Source organism: Myotis myotis, unplaced genomic scaffold, assembly GCF_014108235.1.
Source record: "Myotis myotis isolate mMyoMyo1 unplaced genomic scaffold, mMyoMyo1.p scaffold_m19_p_2, whole genome shotgun sequence".
Classification (NCBI taxonomy): Eukaryota; Metazoa; Chordata; class Mammalia; order Chiroptera; family Vespertilionidae; genus Myotis; species Myotis myotis.
Window position 1 is genome coordinate 161,388,029 of NW_023416324.1, and position 26,561 is coordinate 161,414,589.

The 26,561-nt window shown below is 52.0% G+C and overlaps 1 protein-coding gene across 20 annotated transcripts in view; it reads left to right on the plus strand.

The window, feature by feature from the left end:
- The window catches only part of KALRN (kalirin RhoGEF kinase), a 656,959-nt gene that overhangs the window by 601,088 nt on the left and 29,310 nt on the right, over positions 1-26,561 (plus strand). For 10 of the 20 annotated variants that reach the window (XM_036353029.1, XM_036353021.1, XM_036353030.1 and 7 more), the window contains 6 exons: positions 1,999-2,237; positions 4,621-4,877; positions 8,630-8,753; positions 9,833-9,892; positions 22,658-22,685; positions 23,412-23,583. In XM_036353029.1, the coding sequence (XP_036208922.1) occupies positions 1,999-2,237; positions 4,621-4,877; positions 8,630-8,753; positions 9,833-9,892; positions 22,658-22,685; positions 23,412-23,583 (880 nt within the window). Of the gene's footprint in view, positions 1-1,998; positions 2,238-4,620; positions 5,709-8,629; positions 8,754-9,832; positions 9,893-22,657; positions 22,686-23,411; positions 23,584-26,561 lie in introns of those variants that run through there. The other 10 variants (XM_036353032.1, XM_036353045.1, XM_036353043.1 and 7 more) reach the window with 4 other exon arrangements.

Sequence of the window (26,561 nt, forward strand, 5' to 3'; positions counted from 1 at the left end):
GGATCAGGTATAAGCACTGTATCCACCAGCCAGAAACAAACCCTGTCCGTAGATGCACAGCTTTCCCCATCCAAAGGCCTAAGTTATGCACATTGAGGCTGGTGGCAGAACACAGGCTCTGGAGGTGGCTTATTTAAGAACTAGAGGCCCGTTGCACGAAGATTCGCGCAATAGGCCTTCCTTCCCCTGGCTGCCGGCACCAGTTTTCCTCCAGCACCCGGGACCCAGGCCTTTGGTCCAGCTGCAGCAGCGAGGCTTGGCTTCTCCGCTCGAGCTGCAGCAGCGAGGCTTGGCTTCTCTGCTCCAGCTGCAGCGGAAAAGCCAAGCCTCTTCAGTCTTCAGTCATCTTCAGTCTTCAGCCTTCAGTCATCTTCAGTATTCAGTCATCTTCAGTCTTTGCTCCACGCCTGCATAAGCAAATTAACCGCCATCTTTGTTGGATTAATTTGCATACCCATCCTGATTGGCTGGTGGGCGTAGCAGAGTGACACCAATTTGCATGTTTCTCTTTTATTATTGTAGATATAGACTCGATTCAAACATTTGAGCACCCCAACTCCATGTAGCAGGTATTTCTTTGGGAGGGCAGTCTGACAGGGCCTGCTTCACAACTCAACTTAAGTCTCTCTACATAAAGCATAGAACTGCATTCCTTTGAGCAGTCAGTGATTCAGACTTTGCCCTGGTTCCAAGAGACTTGTCTCCTAATGTTAGTGAATTATGGAACTATTGCTGGGCCAGATTATAGACACCTAGTATCTAAGCCCACAGAGCTCTCTCCAGGGAGAAAGGCCGGGCTCCGGCAGAGCCTGCTCTGTACTTGGACACACTCGGGAGACAAGGATGTGACGATGGCCAAGGGCCAGGCCTGCTTACAGAGTCCTGTGCGGGCATCTCAGAGCCCATCTTTCCCTCCTGAGACCGCAAATAGGAAGGCAATGTGGCCAATGTTGGGTCCTGTTGAAGTTCATACCGATCACTATAGAAATACTCTAATAATGGGAAGTTCTCTGGGCCCCAGCTGGTAACCCATGGAAGTATTTGTTACAGTGAAGACTGATAAAACCAGCATTATTGGGCCAGTCCTTGATGTCGTCATTACAGAGTTTGACCTCGGTGGCCTTTGACTGGCTGTACCTCTTTAGGACTCAGACCTTGGAACTTTGTTATCTTAAACTCAGTGAAACAAAGCTCATGTCATTTCTTTCAAATCAGCTTTTCCGCTGTCTCCCTTCTCCCAGTCTCCAAACCAGTGTGACCCTCGATTCTTGCCTTCTTTACCCCCTAGGCGGGGTCGGAGTCTAGTCTGCCTCCAGAACACTTGCCACAAGAATCCCTTCCACATGCCCACTGCTGCTGCTTGAGTTGGGCCTCTTGCTTGTTTCTGTCTCAGCCTCTCCAATCTGTCTTCCCAACTGCTTCAAGGTTAATGTCCTCCAAGCCTGGCTGTGGTGAGAGAGTCTGAATTTAAAACGTTCACATTCATGAATCCAGTCACTTTTCATGATCTTCAGAATCAAATCCAGACTCGTGAGCCTTGGCTTTCTAGGTCGTTCGCACATGGCACCTCTGCCTCCCACACCTGCTTCACCTTCTCTTCCACGGAGACCCATGGCCCGGTGCTCCACGTAATGGTTCCATCCTGTTCCCCAGGCACACGCCACACTTGCTTCCTTCCTGCAGAGCCTGCACGGCACAGCCTGACAGCCGGACCTCCTCTGAAGTTCTTTATCGCCACCACCTGTACACAGGCACCCACACCACACACTCCCTCCTTTCGCACAACACTTTGCACCTCACCTACAGCAACTACTTGGGCTTTGTATTTTCATTATTCAGGTAGGTTTCTTAGTTCTCACAGTAGATAGGTTCCTTAACAACAAGGGTAGTGTCTTCCTCCTGTATCCCCATTGTGCCTGGCATGGAGCCTGTACCTAAGAAGCTCCCAAACCCTGCAGGATCCCCAGAGCTCAGAGTAACCGTCGCTCTTCTCTGCAGCACTGCAGTCGCCCATTGAGTACCAGCGGAAGGAGAGGAGCTCAGCCGTGATGAGGGCACCGCCTGCCAGGACTCCCCAGGCCAGCCCACGGCCCTACTCCTCCATCCCTGTGGGCTCTGAGAAGCCCCCAAAGGGCTCCAGCTATAACCCGCCTCTGCCACCCCTGAAGATATCTACCTCCAATGGCAGTCCAGGGTTTGACTACCACCAGCCTGGAGACAAGTTTGAGGCCAGCAAGGTAAGTGACAGCCCATGGGTTCCATTCTTGCCAACCTGAGGGCATGGCCTCAGGGCTCACTGTAGGAAGTAGCATCTTTTTGTGCTGATCATTTGAGCAGGAACAGCCCACTAGATACGAACTAGTCTCAATTATTCCTCTTTCTTCTCTGCAAGTTGAGTGTGTTAGATCAGTTCCCCCTGGCTCAGAAACTGTGTTCAAGAGCAGTAGTCATCAGCAGAAACTCCATAAAAGTATAAGGTGTTACCATAGTCACAATTATGAAAACAGGTGATTTACACCAAATAGAGAGTTGTGGTGTAGGTCATCTAAAAGGCACCACTCTGGTGTTTGACATTTTAAAGACATTGCCTTTTCTAATGATGAGCTGCCGAAGTGACTCACAGTTCTTCACCACCCACTGGTTAATGTGGCAAGAAGTCACTTGTGTGTGTGAATGGGGAAGCCAGTCTTGGATTAAACACTTATCATTGATAATCCATCATGCAGATATCACCATGAGGACAGCCACAGACATAAGTGTAGACTCATTCTACACAGTTGCTTTCATCCCACCAGGTAGTAGGAGCAAGAGAACAAATAGGAAAGATGAGGAATTAGGGAATCTGGTTTCCATTCCAATTCTGCAACTCACTTGCTCTAGAACAGGGGTGGGCAAACTTTTTGACTCGAGGGCCACAATGGGTTCTTAAACTGGACCGGAGGGCCGGAACAAAAGCATGGATGGAGTGTTTGTGTGAACTAATACATGTTAACACTGCTGCTGGTGAAGGAGTGGAGGGGAGAGCAAGAGAACCCTCTGCTTTTTCGGCTCCGCGGGCCGGATAGAACAGCCGAACGGGCCGGATCCGGCCCGCAGGCCGTAGTTTGCCCATGGCTGCTCTAGAACCTCAGCAAGTTAGTGAATCAGATTAGGCCTCAGTTTCCTCTAAAACTCAGTGGGTCGGTGAATAGGAACATTTTGGTGTTCATGTTCTGATTTTATTCTTTTTACCTCAATTATCCTATATAATAAAGAGGTGATATGCAAATTGACTGTCACACCCTTGCACAAGATGGCTGGCAGGGAAGGGCAGTTGGGGGTGACCAGGCCGGCAGTGGGGGCAGTTGGGGGCAACTGGGCTGGCAGGGGAGGGCAGTTGGGGGCGATCAGGCCAGCAGGGGATCAGTTAGGTGTCGATCAGGCTGGCAGGGGAGTGGTTAGGGGGTGATCAGGCTGGCAGGCAGAAGCGGTTAGGGGCAATCAGGCGGGAAGGTGAGCGGTTGGGAACCAACAGTCCCAGATTATGAGAGGGATGTCCCAGATTGGAGAGAGTGCAGGCTGGGCTAAGGGACAGCCCCCCCCCCCCCCCAGTGCACAAATTACGTGCACTGGGCCTCTAGTTAGATGACACTGATTTTTTTTTTTTAATTAACAGTGTCTGACTTCAGTTCTGTATTAAAGTAACTGTACCAATCTATTTTATCACATCACCTAGAAATGATGTTCCATCTTAAAACCCCCTGCTCTTGTGCATAAGTTAAAGTCACATTGGCATTTTGTCAAGCTTTTTGAAGAATTTCTGGCTCTCACCATGCTCTGTGAGGCAGCCAGGCCTCCCTGGGACATACAGGTCTGTCTAGAAGCAGCTTCCCTGGTGGAGAGCCATGTGAAAAGGCCACAGAGGCAGGGCCACTGCATAAATGAGAATAGGGGAAACTGGAGGAGTTCTGTCCCCACAGGAGTTAGAGCAGGATAGGTCATGACCTTGCCTTTGAATTGGGCAAATGGCTCATTGTTACTCCTGTCTCAGGAGGGTCAGAATGTAGGAACAGAGTAAGACCAATGTTTTTTCAAAAGGAAGAAAAAAGTGTATCAAAGGGTCTGTGTTCTTTCCACTTGGGGTTATGACCTCTAGCTTGACCTTTGCCCTGACCTCACTTTGCCCAGGTGCTCATGGACCCCTGTGCCAGTACCATGCTTTTCCTTCCATTAATCAGAGGACATAGTCAGGAAGGTTGCATGCTAGGGAGGGGCTTGCAGGTGGAAGGTGTGTTTACATCTTTACCTAGGCCAGCAGTATCTCTACCTGTTCACCCTTGATTATACAAGGTGTCCCCCCAAAAATACATACACACTTTAACACCTGATTGCTCAACTTTGAAAATGAAATGTATTTTAATAAGCACTGCCTTTATCATTATTCAAAGTGTGTGTATACATTTTTGGGGGGGGACACCCTATATGTTGTATGAAACAAGAGTATGTTTATGAATATAATGTCATTACTCAAGATCATCTTCCCCTGCTAGTGGGAGGGTGGGCTTTTACCCACACGGGATGCAGAGCAGGCCATGTGCCCCAGCCTTCTTGTATCTGGGTCCCTCTCGCCCTGTCTCCCAGCAGGGCGACCTGGGAGGCTGCAATGGGACCTCGTCCATGGCCGTGATCAAAGATTACTATGCACTGAAGGAGAATGAAATCTGTGTGAGCCAAGGTGAGGTGGTCCAGGTCCTCGCCGTCAACCAGCAGAACATGTGCCTGGTGTACCAGCCTGCCAGCGACCACTCGCCCGCAGCCGAGGGCTGGGTCCCGGGCAGCATCCTGGCGCCCCTCACCAAAGCCACGGCGGCGGCAGAAAATAGTGACGGGAGCATCAAGTAAGTGCCTCGGTGGCTTCCCCGGGAGAGGAGTATGTGGATGTAAAAAATTCCAAAACAAACCAAGAACACAAAAATGCAAACACACAGTAGGGAATTACTGCTGCTTACTCACGACAGCGCCACCAACGGAAGTGATGCTTGAGGGCTCAAGAGCCACCGCAGCCCGGCGTCCAGGCTGGATTGTCCCGAATCTTTTGTTTTTGTGGATGGATGGTAGTGGCGGTGGTTCTCCTTTCCATTTTGTTTATAATTTTTGTTCGTTTTTCCCCCCTCTCCCTCTCGCTAAGAAAAGAGCCCTACTGAGACCCTAGGTGACAGCATGCCTTCCGTGGCTCCACCTGGCCCACCGCAGGATTCACTGGACTGGACTTCTATTTATATTGGATTAAGTTGCTGATATATATATATTTTTTTTTTTTTGATTGACACCAAAAAATTACCTTAGCACAAATGCCAGACCTGTGCAGGTCAGAGGCCCGCTGCTTCTCCCAGGAGAGAGGGAACTTTTTGGTTGTCTATGGCAATTCCTCTGTACAGATTGTACTTTTTTTTTTTTTTCAATTTCCCCTCCCCTGTGCGTTTAATATATGTTCATGGTCATTTGTAAGATATTTCTTTTCCTTATTTTGGTTGCAAAGACCCTTCCGAACACATTCCTGTATAAAGTATTTTGCACTATTTAAAGAAACCCATATGGATGAAGTCAGGCTGTGCAATATAATGGAGAGTCACAATGTTCATCATTGTACCTGTAATGTAACTAATAATTTTAAATGTACTATTTTAAATATGTAAAATAAATTTTCACCATGAGCATGTTTTAATGAGGTTCAAGACTAGTTGACCCTTTTTCCCCATTTCACTATTCTGGGACTTTCAAATGTGCAAATGATTCTTCTTCTCCCCCCCCCACCCCCACCCCCTTTCCTTTTCCTTTCTTTTCTATGCTTTAGAAGTTGGTTGAATGCACTGACAATCAGTTGCTAAGGCTCCAACCCCACCCCGTCTTCCCTTCTAAATAGCCCCTGTTGGTTTTCTCTAACCTCTGAGATGAGGAAGGAGGCAGATTGGATACTGTCCACCTGGGCGGCCTCGAGGTGCTGGCGTAATTAATGACTAGAGTAGAAGGTAGTGCTTGGCTTGCCTCCCCGCTGCTTTCTGTGCTGTGTGGTCATGGCTTCGGGGATGAAAGGGGCTCCTGTAAGATGTCTGAGCAGGGTCACCGACGGAGCTGTGCTTCTGTGGCCCTTTCTCCAGCTCGGGGGTGGAGGCTGCTGAATTGGCCCTGGCCTTTCTAGGCAACCATAGGCCCATCTGGGAATCAGTCGTGTCCCCTATGGCACAGAGAGGCCCAATGCATTTTACCCTAAAGTCACTTGGCTGTGGTCCCCTTTAAGAAGCCTCGGGAACAAAGGCCCTCAAAAGCATTGACGTTGTTATGAATCAGTGGCCTTACAGGATGGACACGTAATGACTTATGATCTAATCATGCAGGCTCTGAGCAGGTCTTCCTCCTCGCCTTCCAGTCTATTGGTCACTTTTCACATCTTCTGTAGGAGGGACGGTAGGAGGGGTCAGGCTGGGTGAGAGAGAACAGAATTGATACAAATCGGTCACTTTGGTTCCTTGTCAGCTGCTCTTACACAAGGGGTGGTGAAGGTGGACCGAGCAGCTGACTGAGAGTGGGTGTCACTTATCAGTGAAGGACACGCACCGTACCCTCCCCGAGGCCTACTGTGACCACAGAGGTCAGAGTTCGTGTGATGCCTACGGGCCAGTGTCACCAAAACCCTGTTTCCACATCAGTCCCTGGGCTTGTGGCCAAGAGATGGGAGCTCCCCAGACCATGAGGATGCGTTCTCCTGGGAAGAAGACCGTGAAGCTGAGCCTGTCCCACCACTTGTATTGCTCTGAGTCCCCCCTCTGAGCACTGTTTGTAACGTTTCTAGTGTCTCACCGAGCATGCCCAATGACCCAGAGGGTTGTAATGACTGAACACACACACACACACACACACACACACACACACACACACACTGTGCTATCTGCCTAGGAGTCTTCAGCAAGGACCTGCCTGACTCATGTTCTCAGAGAGGGTTAGAAACATGGATTTGGAGCAGAGATATGAGATGAAACTCTAAAGCTAACAGAGTGATATCACCTAAGATGAGCTTCCATGACTGGGTCTTACTCCGGTACAGCAGGTGGGCGAGGAGCTGGCATGCAGGGGTCCCTCACAGCCTGCCTCTTTAGGAGCAACAAGAGAAGGTCTGGCCAAGAGACTCTGGACTTGTAAAGGAGCCCACTTTCCCAAAAGATTTGAGAATGTGACTATGATTGCTCTTCTTGCCTACTCAGAAAGTTGGATTTTTGACCACGTGTGTTAGTGATAAATATTTTGGGGACACCTTTCTCAGAACTTCCTAAAATTCCTAACATATGTGGGATTTTGTGGAGGGGATGTGATACATTTTGGAGTATCCTCCTAAACCTTATATGTCTCTCTGTCTTCTCTCTCCCTTAATGAAGCTCTTTTCATTGATCTCTGGCCTGCATAGGCCTACGTTGGACAAGGAGACACTGAAGGGAAGCCAACCTCACTTATTTCAGACACTATTAGAGCTTCGTCCAGAATCTGCGGCCACACCTGGAATTATTATGGCCGACCAAGGTCATTCATGCCATGTGGGACATGGCTTCTGGGGTCTTTGTCTTTGAGTCCTAACATATCAAGAGCTCTGCTCTGAGCTTCTCTTGGCAGGTCTGTGAAGATGTAGCTCTCACACCCTCATGGGAAAAAATAAGTTAGGACAGTGGGAAAGGGCATGGCCGGCCTCGCCTCCCTGAGAGCACATGTTGGTTCTTCTCCCAACAGGAAAACCCTAGGACCTCTTAGTGGTTGACTGAGCCTCACATGTATAAACACCCAGTGATGTGGAGAACATAGGCCACAAACCTTTTATCCCAGCGGTTCTCAACCTGTGGGTCAAATGACCCTTCCACAGGGGTCGCCTAAAACCATCGGAAAACACATATATAATTACATATTATTTTTGTGATTAATCACAATGCTTTAATTATGTTCAATTTGTAACAATGAAATTGGGGGTCACCACAACATGAGGAACTGTATTAAAGGGTCGCGGCATTAGGAAGGTTGAGAACCACTGCTTTATCCTAAGATATCCCGATAAATGAGTCAACTGCCCCCGAAGGTCCTATCTGCACCACAGTGTCTGGGAGAGGCCACAGTCCAAACACAAATAACAAGATGGAAACCTCAAAATCGTCCTTTTGAGTCTCTATATCTGATCCCAGGGAAGTGCCAGTAACTTAAACACTAGAGAATAAACTCCTTTTATCTTTCCAACCCCCTCCCCTACCACCACCACCCGTTCTTCCCTTATCCACCAAACCCCTCAAGAAGGAACTGCCTCAGGCCTATAAGACCTCATCAGTATTTTATAAAAGTTGCCCCTGGTAGAGCTTCCTAACTCAGTGCTCATGTTTTTCTCAAACGCTGCTGTCTACCTTGCACATCTCAGGAGGGTCAGTTCATTCTCACTCGCTTCCCGTTGGAGGTGAGGTCAGCTGCCCATCACAGAGCTGGCATGCAGGTTTGGGGCCTCTGACGCCGGGGCATGACTGGAGCCCTTCACCTACCAACACACCCACAGGTGGCCAGCCCACCTGCTGCCTGTCTCTGCCCTGACCTGCCATTTTGATTGGTGCATTTTTTGGTACAACAGGAAGTCATGTTCATGGCATACTCTACGCATGAGAAAGCGGGCGGAAGTGGAGAACTCGGGTAAAAATGAAGCCACAGGGCCTCGTAAACCCAAGGATATTCTGGGCCACAAAGTCTCTGTTAAAGTGAGTAAGGATCCCGGAGCTGCATCCCACCCCCTCCACTCCCCCCGCAGCATCCTCACGAGGCGACCGGGGGGACGGGGATCTTTCTTCCCAGCGTGGGAGCCAGAGGGGAGGTAGTTTAACAGGTTTTTGCATGCAAGATCAATTTATTTTTTATTTTTTATTTCTCCTGGCAACTTCGATTCAAATAAGTAAGTATCCTTTTTTTTTCTTTCATAACTATATACTGTGCAGATGTTTTATAGCAAAATTATCTGCAGCATTATTCCCTTAGAACCGCAAGGTGCTTGATTCATAACCAAGTTCTCAGAGTTGCCCATTTGGCATCGTAGGTTAGACGGTACATGTGGGGTGAGGAGATGAGGGGTGCTCTCCAAACCCTCAACCCTGTCAAGTCTGAGGTTTGGAATTTAAGGGCTACTGTGTCCTTGGCCAAGTTTCATTTCTTTTCCCCAGAATTCAGACATCACATTCCAGCCTGTGCATGGCAGAGAAGGGTAGCACATTGGTGACGCCCGAGTCTGCTTGGTAATAATCTCCCTGCTACTCTCGCCGAGTCTAGGCCTCGGCAGACCCTGGTTGCCTCCTGTCTCAAAACAGTGTGATCTGTTTTCTTTACACTTGGCCCTCTGGCAAATGGAACTTAGACTGCTGACGTTTAATTGTGCTATAAAGTGTGATTATGTACCTGGCACTTTCCCCCACCTTCCTGAGCAAAATAAGAACGGCCAAAACCCATTCTAACGTCCTTCTTGGGGAAAAGAAATTGTATTCCCTCCTTCACCCTCATCTGGGAAGGCCAGCCTCACCGAAGACCACAGTCTCGATCCAACAGCTCTCATGCTCCATGCGGTTGCTTCCATTGCTAGTTCCTGTGGGATGAGCGGCTGCACACGCTCCCAGCCTCGGCTCCTGACAAGAGCATGCTGCCGCCTTGGCGACCACACCCCGCCCGGGTTTTCCTCTGCCCGGTTGCCCATTGCCCGCGCTTCTCTGACGTTCTCCTCGCTCTCTAACAAAAGCTGCCTGTGTTCTAACTGTGTTCTCTCTCTCCCCCCTTCCTCATGCTGCCCACCAAGGAGACGAACAGCTCCGAGGAGTCAGAGTGTGACGATCTTGACCCTAATACTAGCATGGAGGTAGAAGCAGCTATTGTTGTCCTATTTCCTACGCTGATTGTCTTTCGTAATGTGCTCTGTGACCGTGGCCTTGCTAAAGTGACCTGCCAGGCAAAGGAAAATTGTTATGTCAGGGCTTCTCGGGGTGTTCCATCCCAACTTAAACCAACAAACGTAATGCAGCTGGATTTTGATAGAAAATTCTACCTAGATATCTTTTTAAGAACACACACTTGTGTTTCTCTTAAATGCTTGCTTGTTGTTTTCTTTTTTGGCGGGTTTGGCTTTGTGTAGAAAACACCCAGCTTCATTATTGGAGACTTAGAAAACAATTTTTTGTTCATGGAAAATGGCATTATAAACAGTGGTTGGTTTTCTAGCTGAGAGACGAGAACCCATTCGTTTTAGCTTTCCCCACTTGTTTCTCCCTCCTCCCCTTTTCCTCTTTTTCTCTCCCCTTTGTTCTCTTTATCTGGCTCTTCCAATGGGACCTATTCCTCCCTCAAGACTCCAGCAAAATCATGTTCTAACCAGAGCCCCAGGCAGTGGCTGTGCCCACCCCGAAGGAAGGAACAGGGCCCCGAGAGAGTGCCCTCTCTAGAGACAGGGAGACTGAAACGCTGCCCTGGGACCTTCCCACACCCGGGGTAACAGGGATGTGGCATGGAACCACCACCTCCACCAACAAGAGCTTCAAATCACCTTCCAGCTCCTTCTCGGCTGGAAATGATCTGGGGTTATAGGAACAGGACGCTCACCTGGCCCACAATGAATGAAACCCTTGTGAATGTGCAAACCCTAGAGCAGTGGTTCTCAACCTTCTGGCCCTTTAAATACAGTTCCTCATGTTGTGACCCAACCATAAAATTATTTTCGTTGCTACTTCATAACTGTAATGTTGCTACTGTTATGAATCGTAATGTAAATATCTGATATGCAGGATGGTCTTAGGCGACCCCTGTGAAAGGGTCGTTCAGCCGCCAAAGGGGTCACGACCCACAGGTTGAGAACCGCTGCCCTAGAGGATTCACGCAAACTTGGAGTTGGCATTCCCTACCACTTTCAGAAATCACTGAAATGCTTTTCTCCAAATCTGTGCCCCCATCTCCAACATTGGATAAAAGTTTAGAAATTTCCTCTAAGGACAAAGCAGAGAATTTAAAAAAATAATAATTTTTTATAGCCCTAAGCTTTTCACTTAACTAGATGGATTTTTTGTTTTTATTCTAATTTGACCTAATCCCAAAGAAATCCACCACCACATTATGACAACCACCACACAACCCAAGAATGACCACGCTGCCCGAGATGTGGCAAGGCAGCTGTGGAAGATGCCGATGGAGTTGAATCGGCCAGAGACGAGCGGTTGCAAGTGGGAGTCCCGCCAGGACCAAACAGTCCCCTGTGGATGTGGCTGCTGCCGCAGAGCTACATCTGGCCGGTGTGGGCCTGTGCAGTGCTCCGCGGTGGGAGGAAGTGAGCATTGCATTCGCAGTTTAAATGCGTCTTAGAGACTGAGGATGCTGGGGACAGGGGGGAGGTCTGGCTCTGCTTTCCCTGCTCCCGTGGGGCCCACACCTGTCGGCTTGTAGATGCCTGGTGGCCCTGTACCTCCAGCCTAAGTGTTGCTGGCATGTATTGGAGATGTCATCTGTAAGCGGAGGGAGGGGAAAGCCAGGTACCTGTGTCCCAGAAGGCAATTTGGGACCTTTCTCAGCTCGGGGGGCCTGGGGAAGAAGAGTGGCGTTGCTACTCTGCCCTTAAGAGGAAGAAGTGGGCACGGGAACGCGGGCCGGGAGAGGAGCCCATTCTGCATTTAGTTAAGCGCGTGCATGTGCACGTGCACACACATCTCAGCCCTGATTTGTGAGCTGCAAGCATTTGTGAGGTTCCTGTTCCTCCCGCGCTTGCAGCCTTCGCACGGCTGAATGAGGTGGGTCCCCAGAGGTGCTGGAGACACGTAAGCAAAGGCACGAGGCTGTCGATGCTGAAACAAGGAAAGCCAAACACGGTCTTGATGCATGTCCAAGACGTTTTCACATTCCAATGAACTGGAACTCTCAAGGGGTGTGTGGCTAGAAGCTGCAAATATTCTGGTTGACCCAGCATTTCTTGTGGCTGGTGTGCGTGTGGCCCTCATATGTGCCATATGCTCCTTGTAAGCGTCAGCGAGCTCCTCTGAGCTGAGCTGCCACCGGGAAGCTAGCCCTGAGCACAGGAGCAGGTGCTGAGGGAAAGCGGCATCACCGCTAGCTTAGGCTTCTCAGGCACAAATAACAAGTCAGAGACAGGAAGGCCAACTGTTCCGTGTGAGCTGAGGGTCCTCAAGGGGTGGGTAAGTAGGACCTCGGTGCACTGTCCATTGCAGACGAGAATGGCCAAAGGTGCACCGGAAGAGAGCTGTGCTTGGAAGACCTGGCTTGAGAAACAGGTGGGAGGCCACCTCCAGAAGCCCACTCGCTGGTCAAGTGAGAGCTTTGAGCATCTTTCCAGGCCCAGCCTGGTCCCCAGCCTCACTCCTGTCTTCTGACCCCGATGATTGTAGTGGGAGTTGTCTCCTCGGGAATGTGTCCCTGTGCTCTACCGAGCTTTACTTCACTCCTCTGGCCTGGAGCCTGTGTCTGGAGCCCTGGCTGACCCCCTGGCCCTGTGTGCGTGCCATGCTAGGTCGCTGCTGCGTCCTGCCCAGCTGGCTGCCTACCCGTGACCTGTGCCAGCGCGTCGATGCCACTCCTAGCCGTGCATAGGCTCTTACCTGGCCTCCACAGCGCGTCACTACCCAAGCATCCTTTCTTCTCACCTGGTGGATTGAAGGGTTCCTGTAAGGAGCCGTTTCCCAGGGTCCTTGCTTAAGCTGCTTGCTACCCTCAGAGCTGGCATATGTCCCACCGCACTGTTTCAGGGAGATATATAGGCACATCCTTCGCAGCTAAGAGGACAATAAGTCACCTCGGACCCTAGGAATCTGAGTTACAAAGCTTTCGGAGGACACCCCGTTATTTAAAGGAAGCGGTTCTGCTCCCATGCTTCCCTCCCTCCCCCTGCAGGGACTCCTGCATGTTCTCAATTACAACGAGCTCCCAGCACCGCCCGCTATGCCACTCACTGCCACAAGGCGGCCTCCAGGTCTGCGCGGTCCCTCGTGGCCCAGCACCCCTTTTTCACCTGATGGCCCTGACCACACCTCAGGGAGAACGGCTCCAAAAATGCCTGGGAGCTGTCCCTGGGTCGGCTTACTTCTTTGCCTTCCTGGCCTTGCACTGGCCACACTTTGGGAATAGGAGTGGAGGGGCTGTGGTCGCTGAGATAAAGGTTTCTACGTGGAGGAAGAGTCCAAGCAGGCGAAACACAGACACTCGGCTCTCCTGGGGACACGTCGGTATTCATTCCATTTCCCAGGACAGCGTAGACCACAGGCTGCCTTTCGTCGCCAGGAGGGTAGACGTGATGGTGCCCACCCGGCAGCTTCTCCCTCCTGCCCCACCCGTGTCTGCCCGGTACCTGGGCCCGAGCAGGCTCAGGGCTTCGGGCTCGGCCCGGCCCTCCAGCCAGCACCCACCTCTGAGAAGTCTGAGCGTTACTGGATTCTCTGAGGACCCCGGTGAGGCAGGTTTCCACACCCATGCCACTCCGAGGAGCTGTCAGGACTGTGGGGAGGCTGGGTTCCCGCACCTGCCCTCCCACCCGCCCAGCACTGCTTTTCGGCCACATCACGTGCTCGACGGGGAGGCCTGACCCAGCCTCCCAGCCTTCGTCCTCAGGGACAGGGATTCTTCGCCCAGCCTTTCGGTCAAGCACAATTAATTACATGCATCTTAATTGTTTTAATGCCCAATAGCACTTCTAGCAGAGAAGGTCAACCCATCAGAGGAAGAGGGGGTCAGGATTCTCGAAAGACTGTATCTCGCACTTGGTGTGACCAAATGCAGACCTTACCCATGGGCGTAGCTCCAGCCCGGAGGCATTCCATCAGGGGCACCATCTGTAGGAAGAACGGGATTAGGATCTTGTGGGAGAGGTTCTGACAGATGAGGGAGAGAAGACACTTAAAAAGGTGAAGCTAATTGGGGAGAAAATTTCTAATTAGGGTAAAATCATAGACTTTCAGAGTCGACAAAAACTTGGGAAACTCGTTAGCCCCGTCCCTGTCATGTATTGTTTAAATTGCAGTAAAACATACATGACATAAAATTGACCATCTTCACCATTTTTAAGTGGCATTCAATACCTTCACAAGTCGTACAACTGTCACTCTATTCATCTCCAGGCTTTGTCATCATCCCAAACTGAAACTGTACCCACTAAACCATAATTCCCCAAGCTCCTCCTCCCTCCAGCCCCTGGGAAGACAGGGGCTTCCTGTAGAGAGGAAACTGAGGCAGAGGGCGTTGTCACTTTCTGTTGGGAAGTGAGAAGGTGCCCTGAAGGCAGTACCTGGGTGTCCCTGTGTTCCCCACCCTCGCCACCTGCTCTTCCTCAGCGCCCCATCTTCGGGTGGTTTTAACCTAAAACACAAACCCTGCCAGATGACGAGACCTGCCTGCCAGTGCCAGTTTTCGGTACAAATTTGTTATTCAATGCTCCAACTCAACAAAGAGGAGTGTCATTTCCGCCCATCCCAGCTTTGCAAGGCCGAAGTACGAGTTAAATAACAATCACACAGAGGCAGCCTCACATGGAAGAACGGACTCCAGACCGTTCTGTGCGGGCTCAGGCCATTGGCCTTTCTGGGCCCGGGGTTCTCTGTAGGTGGCAGCACGGCTTCCGGGCACAGGGGCTGCTGTACGTGATGGGGAACGTTGAGCGCCCTGCAGACCTCAGGTGAGCTGCCAGGACTCAGAGACCCTTCACTCTCCTGAGCTTCTGATTCTGACAACGAGGAGACCCCAAAAGAAGAAGAAGCAGAAGCTTCGCTGTCTTGCTCCAGAAACGTGCTTCGCAGGGGCCGTGGCAGGAACGGCCTCCTGAGACCTGGTTGGATTGCCCGCTCCCTGCTGGGGGGAGAACCGGAGTAGCTGGAGGGGACCCTTCTTCCCTCCCCAGCCCCACTTTGCCCAGCTCCAGCTTCCGGTCTTCCAAGAGCTGGCCTGTCGCTCCCACCTCAGCGGCTTCTCTGTCCCAGATTCGGCCTCCTGGCCGGCCAGCTGGAAGGACACACTTGCCCCCTTGTCCGGTGACTGACCTCCTGGCATCGCCAGTGAGTTTCCACCTGCGCCTGTTTCTGCATTTTATAAAAAGAATGTTTTGTGTGAAAAGAGCTCTTTGGAGAAAAGAAAGTGAAGCATCACATTCCTCTCGGTTTGTTTGCACAAAATATTTTCTTTGTAATACATCTGACGGGTTTGGCCTGGAGACCTGCTCTTCTTGCCTCGCTCTGTTCCGGCCCTGCGTGCAGATGGACTTAACATTCTGCCACTGAGGCATTTAGCTTGCAGGCGTCTCTCCCAGAGGTCCTCCGTGGACTCACGTCTGTCATGCCTTCTGCTCCTTCCAACCACCCAGTGAAGATGGGGTGCTCTTACCCTCAGAGGTCATGCTTATTCAGCCAATGGGAAGAGCAGGTTTGAGGGTGGTGCTTTGAGAGGCCAGCCTTGGCGCGGGATGCAATGGAAGCCTGTCACTGAGGCTCAGGTGCTTTCTTAGGAGGGTCAGGTCCAGGCCCTCCCTTGTTGCACATCTGCTGGTTGGAGGAGAATTTCTTCCTCAACAACTTTTTAAGTCTTTTGACAATTGGGGCAATTATTTGTCTTCACCCCACCCTTTCCCAATGACTCAGGAGTCCATTCATAGAGGCCAGGAAAGGAAGTTCCATTGCTTTCCCAGGCCAACGCAGCCATCGTAACGCACACCCTTAGTCATGCGTGTCCTGTGGCTCCCGCCCCCTGAGTGGAGGCCCAGCCCATGTCATTTAGGGTGCATGCTAATGGGATTATGAAGCGCCATTGACCCGGGAGAAGTTGCTCTCAGGACCAGCTGTTAGAGGAGAAAAGGCCACAGTCTTCCTCCCACAGCCCTGCTCACCCGTGCTGTGAAGGCTCACCTGCAGGCTCCCTAATGAGATGTCCTAGGCCAGTGGTCGGCAAACTGCATCTCGCGAGCCACACGCGGCTCTTTGGCCCCTTGAGTGTGGCTCTTCCTAAGCCTTAGGAGTACCCTAATTAAGTTAATAACAATGTACCTACCTATATAGTTTAAGTTTAAAAAATTTGGCTCTCAAAAGAAATTTCAGTCGTTGTACTGTTGATATTTGGCTCTGTTGACTAATGAGTTTGCCGACCACTGTCCTAGGCAATTCACTACATCAGAATTTAATAATGCAGAGCATTACAGTATTGCAGGGAGTACTGTGGAGGGCCAGGGAGAGGGCGTCCGGCGTGAGTCCCCAAATGAACCTTGCACTCCCCCGTGTCCTCAGAGCCAGGTTTAACCTGTTGTGGGTCCTTAGACTCTGGGAGGTTGTTTCACTCAGTAAAAAAAAGTTGGGGGGATAGGGATGAGAACTCAAAACACTCGTCCATAAAGGCTGTATCCAAAGTTAAGATCTTGGCCTCCACGCTGGCAATGTGACTTATGAAAAGGAAGTTATACCACCGCCAGGGACGGTCCTCAGCCCCACCCAGCCCAGCCCTTCCCGACAGGCACCCAGGCTGCTGAGAGCACCACGAGCAACGCAGACACCCAGTAAACCTCCTTCTTGCATTCTTTTCCCCTCAGCTGTTTTGTGGGACGGGTTATAGATTTTTTCATTCTGCTAAAAGTCACGTTTCCATCCTTTTAATTTTTGAGGACACACTCGATGTTCTCCAACCAAAATAGCAAGGAGGGCTGGGAGAGGGATTTGGAATAGAAATCTCCACAAAGCAATGTGCTTGACCCGTGGCCATCCACAGAGACCCGCACCCAACAATTAATACATACACATTCTTCTTAAGAAGCCACGGAACGTTTTACAAAAGTTGACTCTTAAAGCAAGTCTCATTTTAAAAAAAAATCAAGGAAACAGTATCATATGGGCCAACTACTCCAACCACAATGCAATTAAGTGAGAAATCAGTAACAAAACGATAATTTTTTAAAATCTCATACGTTTAGAAATTATAAGGTATTTCTATTACAATTAGGTCAAAGAGATAAATCAAAGTTGAAGAAGAAATACTTAGAAGTAAATGATAATGAAAAGAGTTGAGAAGTAAGAAACCAGTTCAGAGACAGTTCTATTGCCGTTTGGGATTGAGTTGCATTTACGTGTGTTCAATTGCAGCTTGTGTTCATTTAGGAATGAGCAGAAGTAGGAAGATTTTCTAAACATTTAGAAAACTATTTTCTAAAAATTCAGAAAATCATGTCTGGTCTGGCCAGTTTGAAAACATCAAGGGTTAAACCTCCAAACCAGAAATCATACCTAAATTTTTAGAAATTGTTTTTCTTAGATCTGTTCATTTAATCGCCAACTCTCGTTACCTAAAATCATCTAACACCCTTTTCCCTCCTCCTCTGAACACAGATTCCCATGAACCAGCACAAAGGGCATAGAAGGAAGAGGCAGAGAATAGAAATGCTGGTTCATTTGAGCAGCTGAGTTCAGTTTAGGGCATTTATTTTGAGTTTCTTTGGACCGTGTTTATTCCTGTCGCATTCTCGCTGTGTAGCTTTGGACTGTGTTTTGTGGCTGGTGCTGAGGGTTTAGAAAAGGTGGGGTGGGGCGATTTTCTGGAGTCGGTGGTTACCTGCTCTTCTAGACAGATTTCAGCCTCACTGTCAGGACGTCGAGTCGGAATCGTGGGCATTGATTGACTGGCAAGAAAAATAGACTCAAATGTCTTCAGAGCTCAGCTTGCTCCTTGGTGCTGGTTGATTTTACCTGCCATTCTCTCTGGCTACCTCCCTGCCCTCCCACTTTGAAGGAAAATCCAGGAGACACTGGTATTCTCTCCAGCCGGAAGAACGAAGGGGCGATGGACCACATGGTGGTGGTTTTCTTCATCCAGGAGGAAGCACTACCCCCTGCCGCCCTCTGCTGTTCAAATAAACCCGGGTCCTCAGCAGCTCTTCCGCACGTGGTCTATGCCAGGCCCGTCCTCTGGCCTTTGGTCTCCCAGAGAGAGAGCATGTGCCTTTCCCATAAAGAGTGTCACCTTTCCCCACCACCACATCCGTCTTGGGTTCCAGTTCTCCCCCCTTTCCCGTCTGCCACTCTGCACGGCCCCCCCCAGACTGTTCCTAAGGAAGGGAAGCATTCAGTTTCAAGAAACAGGGCAGCTTACAATGAGCCCTTCAGGTCCCAGCCTGACACCTCAGGTCCCTTCACACATGAGCAGTGATCATTAGACAAGGCGGTCAGGAGGCCAGTGTCCTTATCTGCTAATTGTGTGACCTCCATGAATTTGCTTCAACAAATACTTGACCTCCTGCTATGTGCAGAATGCTCTGTTAAGCAGCCTAACAAGTGGTACATGGGACATGTACAAGGGTGGCCATCTTTAAAGGATTCACAGCCTCGAGGGGCAGTAACTGCAGGGAAGATGCTAGGATAGATGGGCACGTGGTCAGGGCTATGGGACGAGCATGGAGGACGGAAGAGCACTGCTGGCTGAGTCCCCACACGGGCCGGCGATGAAGTCAGAGCAAGTCACATTCCAAGTAATGGGAATAGGAAGACACCCAAGTTCGTTCAACACATTTTCTCCCCTCTCCTCCCCCAAATTAGGATCCCACCCCTTTACAGTTCCCTGGTCTGACAGATATGTGCCTGGCTCTGAGGCATTAACACCCAACAACACACGGTCCTTGCCCGCCTGGGCCCTGAAGTCCATCCATAGGGAGCCATAGACCAATACAGAGGCTCCTACACTACAGCTAAGAGGCGGTCACAGCCCTCCTCCAGTCCACGTTCGGATCTGCTTCCACGTGGAAAGAAGAAAAATGAGGAGGAACCGTCTATGGACACAACCCAGAGTCAAAGTGAACGAAATCATGAGCATGGGTTTGCCCAGGCTCCTGGTCCTTGCTGGACGAGTTTAACGAGGAGGATTGGGTAGAGATGGGCTGCAGAGCAAAGGTGAGCAGGTAGGCCTTGGCATCGGTGACTAACTTTCACAACACTTTTCCCAAAACCCTGCCTCTGCACCGAACGCTGTGGCGGAAGGAGCGGTCAGGGCCAGTCCTCTGCACCGTCTCCTGGATCTTACATGGACTTCCCTGTCTCATCTGGAAACAGAAGTAAATGACCCCTGTGCAACACTTCCTCCCCAAGGGGGGGGGGGGGGCAATGAAGGAGGCTGTGAGTAGCCTGTGCCAACTCCAGAACGCTGCACAAGTCAGTGCCATTGTCACCATTCCCAGCAGTACCTGGGCCAGCCTCGCGCAGCGCAATCAGGACAGGTGCCTCCCCCCAGCCCTTGTAGATAGAGAACCTGCAATAAAGCCTATTGGCCACCTTTCTCTCCAACCTCCCCAGTGAAGCCTGCACCCAGGCCGGGAGGACCTGCTTTCTAACCAGTGCCCGTGTTTAATAACGTGCTTACCGCAGTTGGCGTTGTGATGAGAACGAGAAAGAAGGCGAGAAGTCCTCTAAGCAGCAGTGGGGGTGCCGTCTTATAAAAGTGCTGCACAGTGCCTGGTGTGAACCCCACGTACAATTTTATAACCTGGGAACTGCCACTCATCTCTCCCACCGGTCATCTGTGTCCTCTCAGAGGCCCCTGCGTGGACTCCCTGTCTTGCTCCTTGTGGATTCCCATCGGGATGGGAAAGACAGGCCACTGAGCAAAGTTGGCCACATTCCCAAATTGTTTTTACCGGAGTCCTTCTGATGGAGTGGGGGTGGGGCAGGGTGAGGGCCGTGCTTCATGCTTGTGGAAGGCTGTTCAGTAACACCAGCCAGGCCACACTCGGCCACTGAACCCATGTCATTTAATTCCATAGACTCAACAGCGGATTCCCAAGGAAAGGCAGCGAGCATGTCTGCCTTCCTCCCTGCCAGACACCACCACCCGACCAAGGGTCAGCTCACAAAAAACTCTCATCAGTGAATGAGTCCTCCCACCCAACACCATTCCAGGTGGGCATTATTGTCCCCAAGTCACAGACACAACCGAGGCCCGAGCTGCTTTAAGAATGTTTCCAAGGCAAGAGAGCTGGTCTGGCTTAGGGTCTGGGTTCTTCGCGTTCTGTCTGCTCAGAGTTCACAACCCCTCGTGCCCAGATACCTCCTCTCTCAGAGGCAACCGGTTTTGTTGCTTTTTAATCACTTCCCACAAAGTTTGCCTGCCACCTGTGTTTGAAAACAGGCTCTGGTAAATTGCAATATAGCAGAAGGGATTATTTTATGGACCATTTGGCCCTATTTCCAGATCCTACTTGTGAACCAGTCCTCAATTCTCAGGAGAACTGAAATGAGAACAAAGATCAAACACTCATTCGGCCAACATGCCTGCAATGCCCGCAGTGCAGCAGACCCACGCTGGGGCCTGAGGTACAAGGGGAAGGACGAGCGGCTCCTGTCCTTGAAGAGCCTACAGCCCATGCTCTGGCTGCGCCTTGTCTCCTTGAAAGAAAAGTTATTAAGAAGTGAGACATTCTGACTGAAGAATATTTGGAAAGGCTGGGTAAGAAGAGAAGAAAAGTGTCACCCAAATCCAGGCAACATTCTCCAAATCCTGAGGGCAGGGCCTATGGCCCACACACCTCCGTGTCCATGAAACCTTACGCCGGCCCAGAAGAGACGGCGAATGTTTGAATGGGGGGAAGGCTGCCCTTTATCTCATCCTGAGAAAACCACTGGGGACTTCAGACGATATTCTTAGTCTCTTGTTCTTTGGCTGGGAGATGGCTGGTTCTCTTTGCCTCAACCTAAGCCAGGCGGGTAAATGCATGGCCTCCTTAGCACCCCCGACAAATGATGGGGCGCTGCCCCCCATAGTTAGGGGCAGTCCCCTACATGTCTCCGCACATAGCAGAGTCTCTTAGATGTAGGGAAGGCAGAAGCTTTTACCAAATCCCCACACACATCCCTACCCCCCACCCTACCCCTACCCCCACCCACCCCACCCTACCCCACCCCACCCCACTTCAGGAGAGCCTCAGGGGCAGGAAGTGCTTTCTCTGAGAGCAGTTTCCTTGAATTGAGGGAACTTTCCGGAGCTCTCAAACTGGGCTGCATGTTGACGCACCTGAGGCAGCTTTCAGAGCTCCCGCTGCCTGGATCTCCCCGACGCACACGCTAATTAAAACAGAATCTCTGGGCATGAGGCCCTGGCATTGGTCTTTTTGTGTTTTCCAAGTTGTCCAGGTCAAAGATTGAGAACCAACAATTAAAGGGAGGCCAGACAGTGGTGTGAGTGGCCTCTTGAGACCAGCAGAGGGCACTGCAGTGGCCAGTCATGGGCTGCTCAGCCCCAGGCCTGGCATCACAGGCCTGCTGGGCAGCCTGCTTCCTGAAAACCTGGGTAGCGTCCTGGGCAACGGATCTGCAGAGGGGAACCCGGAGCAGGACGCACAGCTCTGTTCCCAAGGGCATCCGGCTGCCTGTGTAGGGAGGAGCACACAGAAGCCATGTTCCCCTCCGATGTACATACCGGGTGCTAAGTGTGAACGCCCCGGGGCTGTTTGTACGGCACATCAGCTTTCCGGCTTCTCTATGAAGGAAAGAAGAGTTTGCAAAATAAGTTATTAGAGCTAAGCCGCTGCCACAATAAGCTGCTTAGCAGAAGAGGGATGATCAGAATGAGATCATCTGTATTTAAAGTCATCGAAGACTTGTTCTTGTCAAACATAGTGCTAAGCACTTGACATAAATTATTTTTCATAATACTTTGCACGAAGCATTACTTATTCCCATTTTATAGTAGATGAAATCGATGCTAATAAATTTCAAGTAATTAGCATGAAATCACATTAAATAGAAGAGATGAGCCCAGCCTCTCTGACTCCGAAGGCCCTGTTTGGGTCCCCCTGCCAGGCGTGATGACCAGGACTTGCTTGGTTAGAGGTCATACAAACATGGGAGAGAAATCGAGGCTTCCGCCCCCTGAGGAAAGGTAACTTTTCCGCAAGGCGAGGCTGGAAGGTATTTCTTTCTGAGAAGACCCGTGTTGTCACAAGGCAGTCAGCATGGGATGTGCCAAGAGCTCCCTTGGTGCCTCTGCCAACTAGCCCTGGCACCAGACAAGTCTAGTCGGCCCAAGGCTCTGTTTTCTCCCCTCTGCAGCCAAAGGGCTCAAACCATTAGGTCAGTGGCTCTTGAGTTGCCCTATGGAGGCCTGGGATGCGGGAGGTCATGCTGGGGACAAGAGGGATGGGCATGTAGCTGCTTGGGGAGATGAGTTCATTTGGAAGGAAACCACTAGGTTTGTGATTAGTGGTTCATGCCATTGACCCTTCCAATTGGATAAATGTCAGGTCCTCTGTTTTTGAAAATTCATGAATCTGGAAAGAATTGATGCCATCACAATACATAAGTGGGTGTTGAACAGGGTGGGCAGGGTGGGCACACACGTGGCAGGGAGAAGAGCAGCTGAGGCGGTGGAGAAGAAAGGCCTGCTGCGGCCAGCACAGCCCCGCCTGCGCCCGGACACCCGGAGGAGTGCGACCGACCAGAGTAGACAGGAGAGTAAGCCAGGGCCCTTCGTCGTCACTGTGATGGAGACACGGTCACAAACCACGGAGGCGGGGCTCTGGGCTTGCCCCCCCTAACCTGTGCTTCTTTTTACTCAATAGGGTAAAAGTCTCCGTTCTCTTATACTGGGTTAGGACTTCAGCAATTTTCTGTTTCTTTTTGTTTTTCAGATCTTAAATCCAAATTTCATCCAAGAAGGTGAGTTTGAAAAGTGGTAGAATTGAGAGCACAGGGATTGGCTCAGTCATTTATGCAAACCCAGCACAGAAATGGAGCCTTTAAACCAGTGGTTCTCAACCTTGGCTGCACATTAGAATCACCTGGGGATCTTTTTAAAATCTTGATTTCTGGGCCTCATCCTCCGGAAATTCTGTTTCTTTGTTACTAATGTTGTGGCCCCACCCCATAACAAAGAAACAGAATTTCCGGAGGATGCGGCCCAGGAATCGGGATTTTAAAAAGGTCCCCAGGTGATTCTAATGTGCAGCCAAGGTTGAGAACCACTGCTTTAAACAGTGTGAGGCCGGGCTGTACTTAGACGGGGAAGCGTGTTTATGACGCACTGTTAGGGTGGGAAGACCACAGGTGCAGTGTGGGTAATGGGATTCAAGTTTGGTAAGACCACGTGCGTGGATATGAAACCTAAGAGCACCTATACCAGATGCTCACAGTACTTACCTCTGAATCATGACATCACGAAGCGTTTTCTCCTCTTTGCTTACCTGTGTTTTCTAATTTTTTTCACAATAAACACTTGTTGCCTTTAAAATACCTTTTCGTGGGGCACAGGTGACTCGACAGTGTTAAGCCGAAGGTTATCTGAGTCGTTATGCATCATGGGTGGGAAACCAGAGTCAGGTGTGGTAAAGTGGCTGCTTTGTTCCCAGTTCCGAATGATGTGAATTTATGTCCATTTGACTGCAGTGGCCCCAGAATTCCTTGTGCCCTTGGTGGATGTGACCTGCTTGCTTGGGGACACAGTGACACTGCAGTGCAAGGTCTGCGGGCGGCCGAAGCCCACCATCACCTGGAAGGGGCCAGACCAGAACATCCTCGACACCGACAGCAGCTCAGCCACATACAGCGTCTCCTCCTGGTAAGCGGCCCGCCCCCCTCAGCACCGCCCCCCTCAGCACCGCCCCCTGCAGCACCGCCCCCCGCAGCACCGCCCCCCTCAGCACCGCCCCCCGCAGCATCGCCCCCTCAGCACCGCCCCCTGCAGCACCGCCCCCCGCAGCACCGCCCCCCTCAGCACCGCCCCCCTCAGCACCACCCCCCGCAGCACCGCCCCCCGCAGCACCCCCCCTCAGCACCACCCCCCAACAGCACCACCCCCCTCAGCACCGCCCCCCGCAGCACCGCCCCCCGCAGCACCGCCCCCTCAGCACCGCCCCCTCAGCACCGCCCCCCGCAGCACCGCCCCCTGCAGCACCGCCCCCCGCAGCACCGCCCCCCTCAGCACCGCCCCCCGCAGCACCACCCCCCTCAGCACCACCCCCCAACAGCACCACCCCCCTCAGCACCGCCCCCCTCAGCACCACCCCCCGCAGCACCGCCCCCCGCAGCACCCCCCCTCAGCACCACCCCCCAACAGCACCACCCCCCTCAGCACCGCCCCCCGCAGCACCGCCCCCCGCAGCACCGCCCCCTCAGCACCGCCCCCTCAGCACCGCCCCCCGCAGCACCGCCCCCCTCAGCCCACCCCCCGCAGCACCACCCCCCGCAGCACCACCCCCTCAGCACCGCCCCCCTCAGCACCGCCCCCCGCAGCACCACCCCCCTCAGCACCGCCCCCCTCAGCACCGCCCCCCGCAGCACCGCCCCCCTCAGCACCACCCCCTCAGCACCACCCCCCAACAGCACCACCCCCCTCAGCACCGCCCCCTCAGCACCGCCCCCCGCAGCACCGCCCCCTACAGCACCACCCCCCGCAGCACCGCCCCCCTCAGCACCACCCCCCGCAGCACCGCCCCCCGCAGCACCCCCCCTCAGCACCACCCCCCAACAGCACCACCCCCCTCAGCACCGCCCCCCGCAGCACCGCCCCCCGCAGCACCGCCCCCTCAGCACCGCCCCCCGCAGCACCGCCCCCCTCAGCACCACCCCCCTCAGCACCGCCCCCCGCAGCACCGCCCCCCTCAGCACCACCCCCCGCAGCACCGCCCCCCTCAGCACCGCCCCCCGCAGCACCGCCCCCCTCAGCACCGCCCCCCGCAGCACCGCCCCCCTCAGCCCACCCCCCGCAGCACCGCCCCCCTCAGCACCGCCCCCCTCAGCACCGCCCCCCTCAGCACCGCCCCCCTCAGCACCACCCCCTCAGCACCGCCCCCTGCAGCACCGCCCCCCGCAGCACCGCCCCCCTCAGCCCCACCCCCCCCGGCCGACCACCCCCCCGCAGCACCACAGCGTGCTCGTGCGGCGCCCAGAGGCCACTTCCGGGGTGCAGCTACCCTTCCAGTGACTTAGTTTCTCCCAGAGCAGGGCTGCCCTGGCGGCTGTTCTAGTGCACACACTTGGCCGTGAGAGGGAGACTCAGTCAGGCACGCATGTGGCTCCTGGCAGTGGCCTCTCACAACGGTTGCTCCCACGGCCCGTGGGCAAGGGGCTGTGAGCTTCAGGCCCAGCCTCAGCCTGAGGAACACCTGGGTCACGACCAGCACATACTCACCTACTGCTCAGCGTTGTGTAGACAGACCTAGGATCAAAATGAACAGTTCAGCCCAGCCAGTGTGGCTCAGTGGTTAAGCGCCCATCCATGAACCAAGAGGTCACTGGTTTGATTCCTGGTCAGGGCACATGCCCAGGTTGTGCGCTCCATCCCCAGTAGGGGGCGTGCAGGAGGCAGCTGAGCAATGATGTTTTTCTCTCATCTATGTCTCTAGCCCTCTCCCTTCCTCTCTCTCTAAAAAAATCAATAAGAACATATTTTTTAAAAATATTTTTTTAAAAAAGGACAGTTCAAAAGACTGTATTCTGGACCCACATGAAACAAAGAAAGAAAAACTCTCTCAGGTCAAGGCTGAGCCCCACTGGCGAAGAGCCTTGGCAGCCGCTGACTTACACTCACCCCCTTCAATCCTCTTTCCCTACGGACTCCCAGAAGCACCTGTGCCAGGAGCAGTGCGGAGGGCTGCAGGCCTGCAGGAAGGTGGTCCTCACATCTAGACACCCCAGTGTTCTCTGTGCCCCTCAGGAGCCCAGGAAACAGCAATGTATTGAATTCCTCCATTTACTTGAGGACAATTGTCTTAAAAGAATAAAAAAATGCCCCACTCCAAAATGTGCAACAGAACACAGAAAATCCAGCCCCAGCATGCTTCTATGCAAAAAGGGTGTTTAACAAAACCTGGCCCACTGCCTCCCCATCTTCCTGGTCATATTTATTGCTACTAATTATGAGCTTCCTTGTGGACTAGTGCTCACGGTGGGCAAGCAGTAATGAGCCCTCCATGCATAAGAAAGACTCCTCTGAGTGAGGAGATACTTCCATCTTTAATTGTGTGTGTGTGTGTGTGTGTGTGTGTGTGTGTGTGTGTGAAACGTGTTCCCAGCAGAGCCTGCCCGCCAGGTCCTGACATCTCAGTGGTTAGTGTGCGCGAGTGTGATGAGGACCATGATCACCACGTCTGTGAGAGCCAGGGGAGAGTGGGCTGACTGGGACTTCTGCGCGTGGCCCTCTCTGCAGCTTTCCCAGGTGCCGTCCTGGACCCCAGAGTGGGCTACGGGGAAAGTTATCCTTTAGTGGAGGAATTTGCTCTGTTTAATTCATGTAGTTATTTTGAGAGTCCCACGTGTGGAATTTGAAATACTGGAACATTTTCATTCATTAGTCTTTCCATTTTTGGGGGGGTACCATTCATTATGGATCCATGAGGCTGAAAATATTTTAGAAGAAAGTTGCTGGTGGTAATAATACGAGTCATACTGTGGGCCAGGGCTTGTATAAGACTTGATAGATTTCAAACCATGCTTTAGTTCTTATCTTGTTTTGCTCTTTTTTCTATCCCTATCCCTCACATACAACAAACCTGAGAGATAGGCATGGCGAGAATTTTTCCCCTGAAAAGAAGTGAG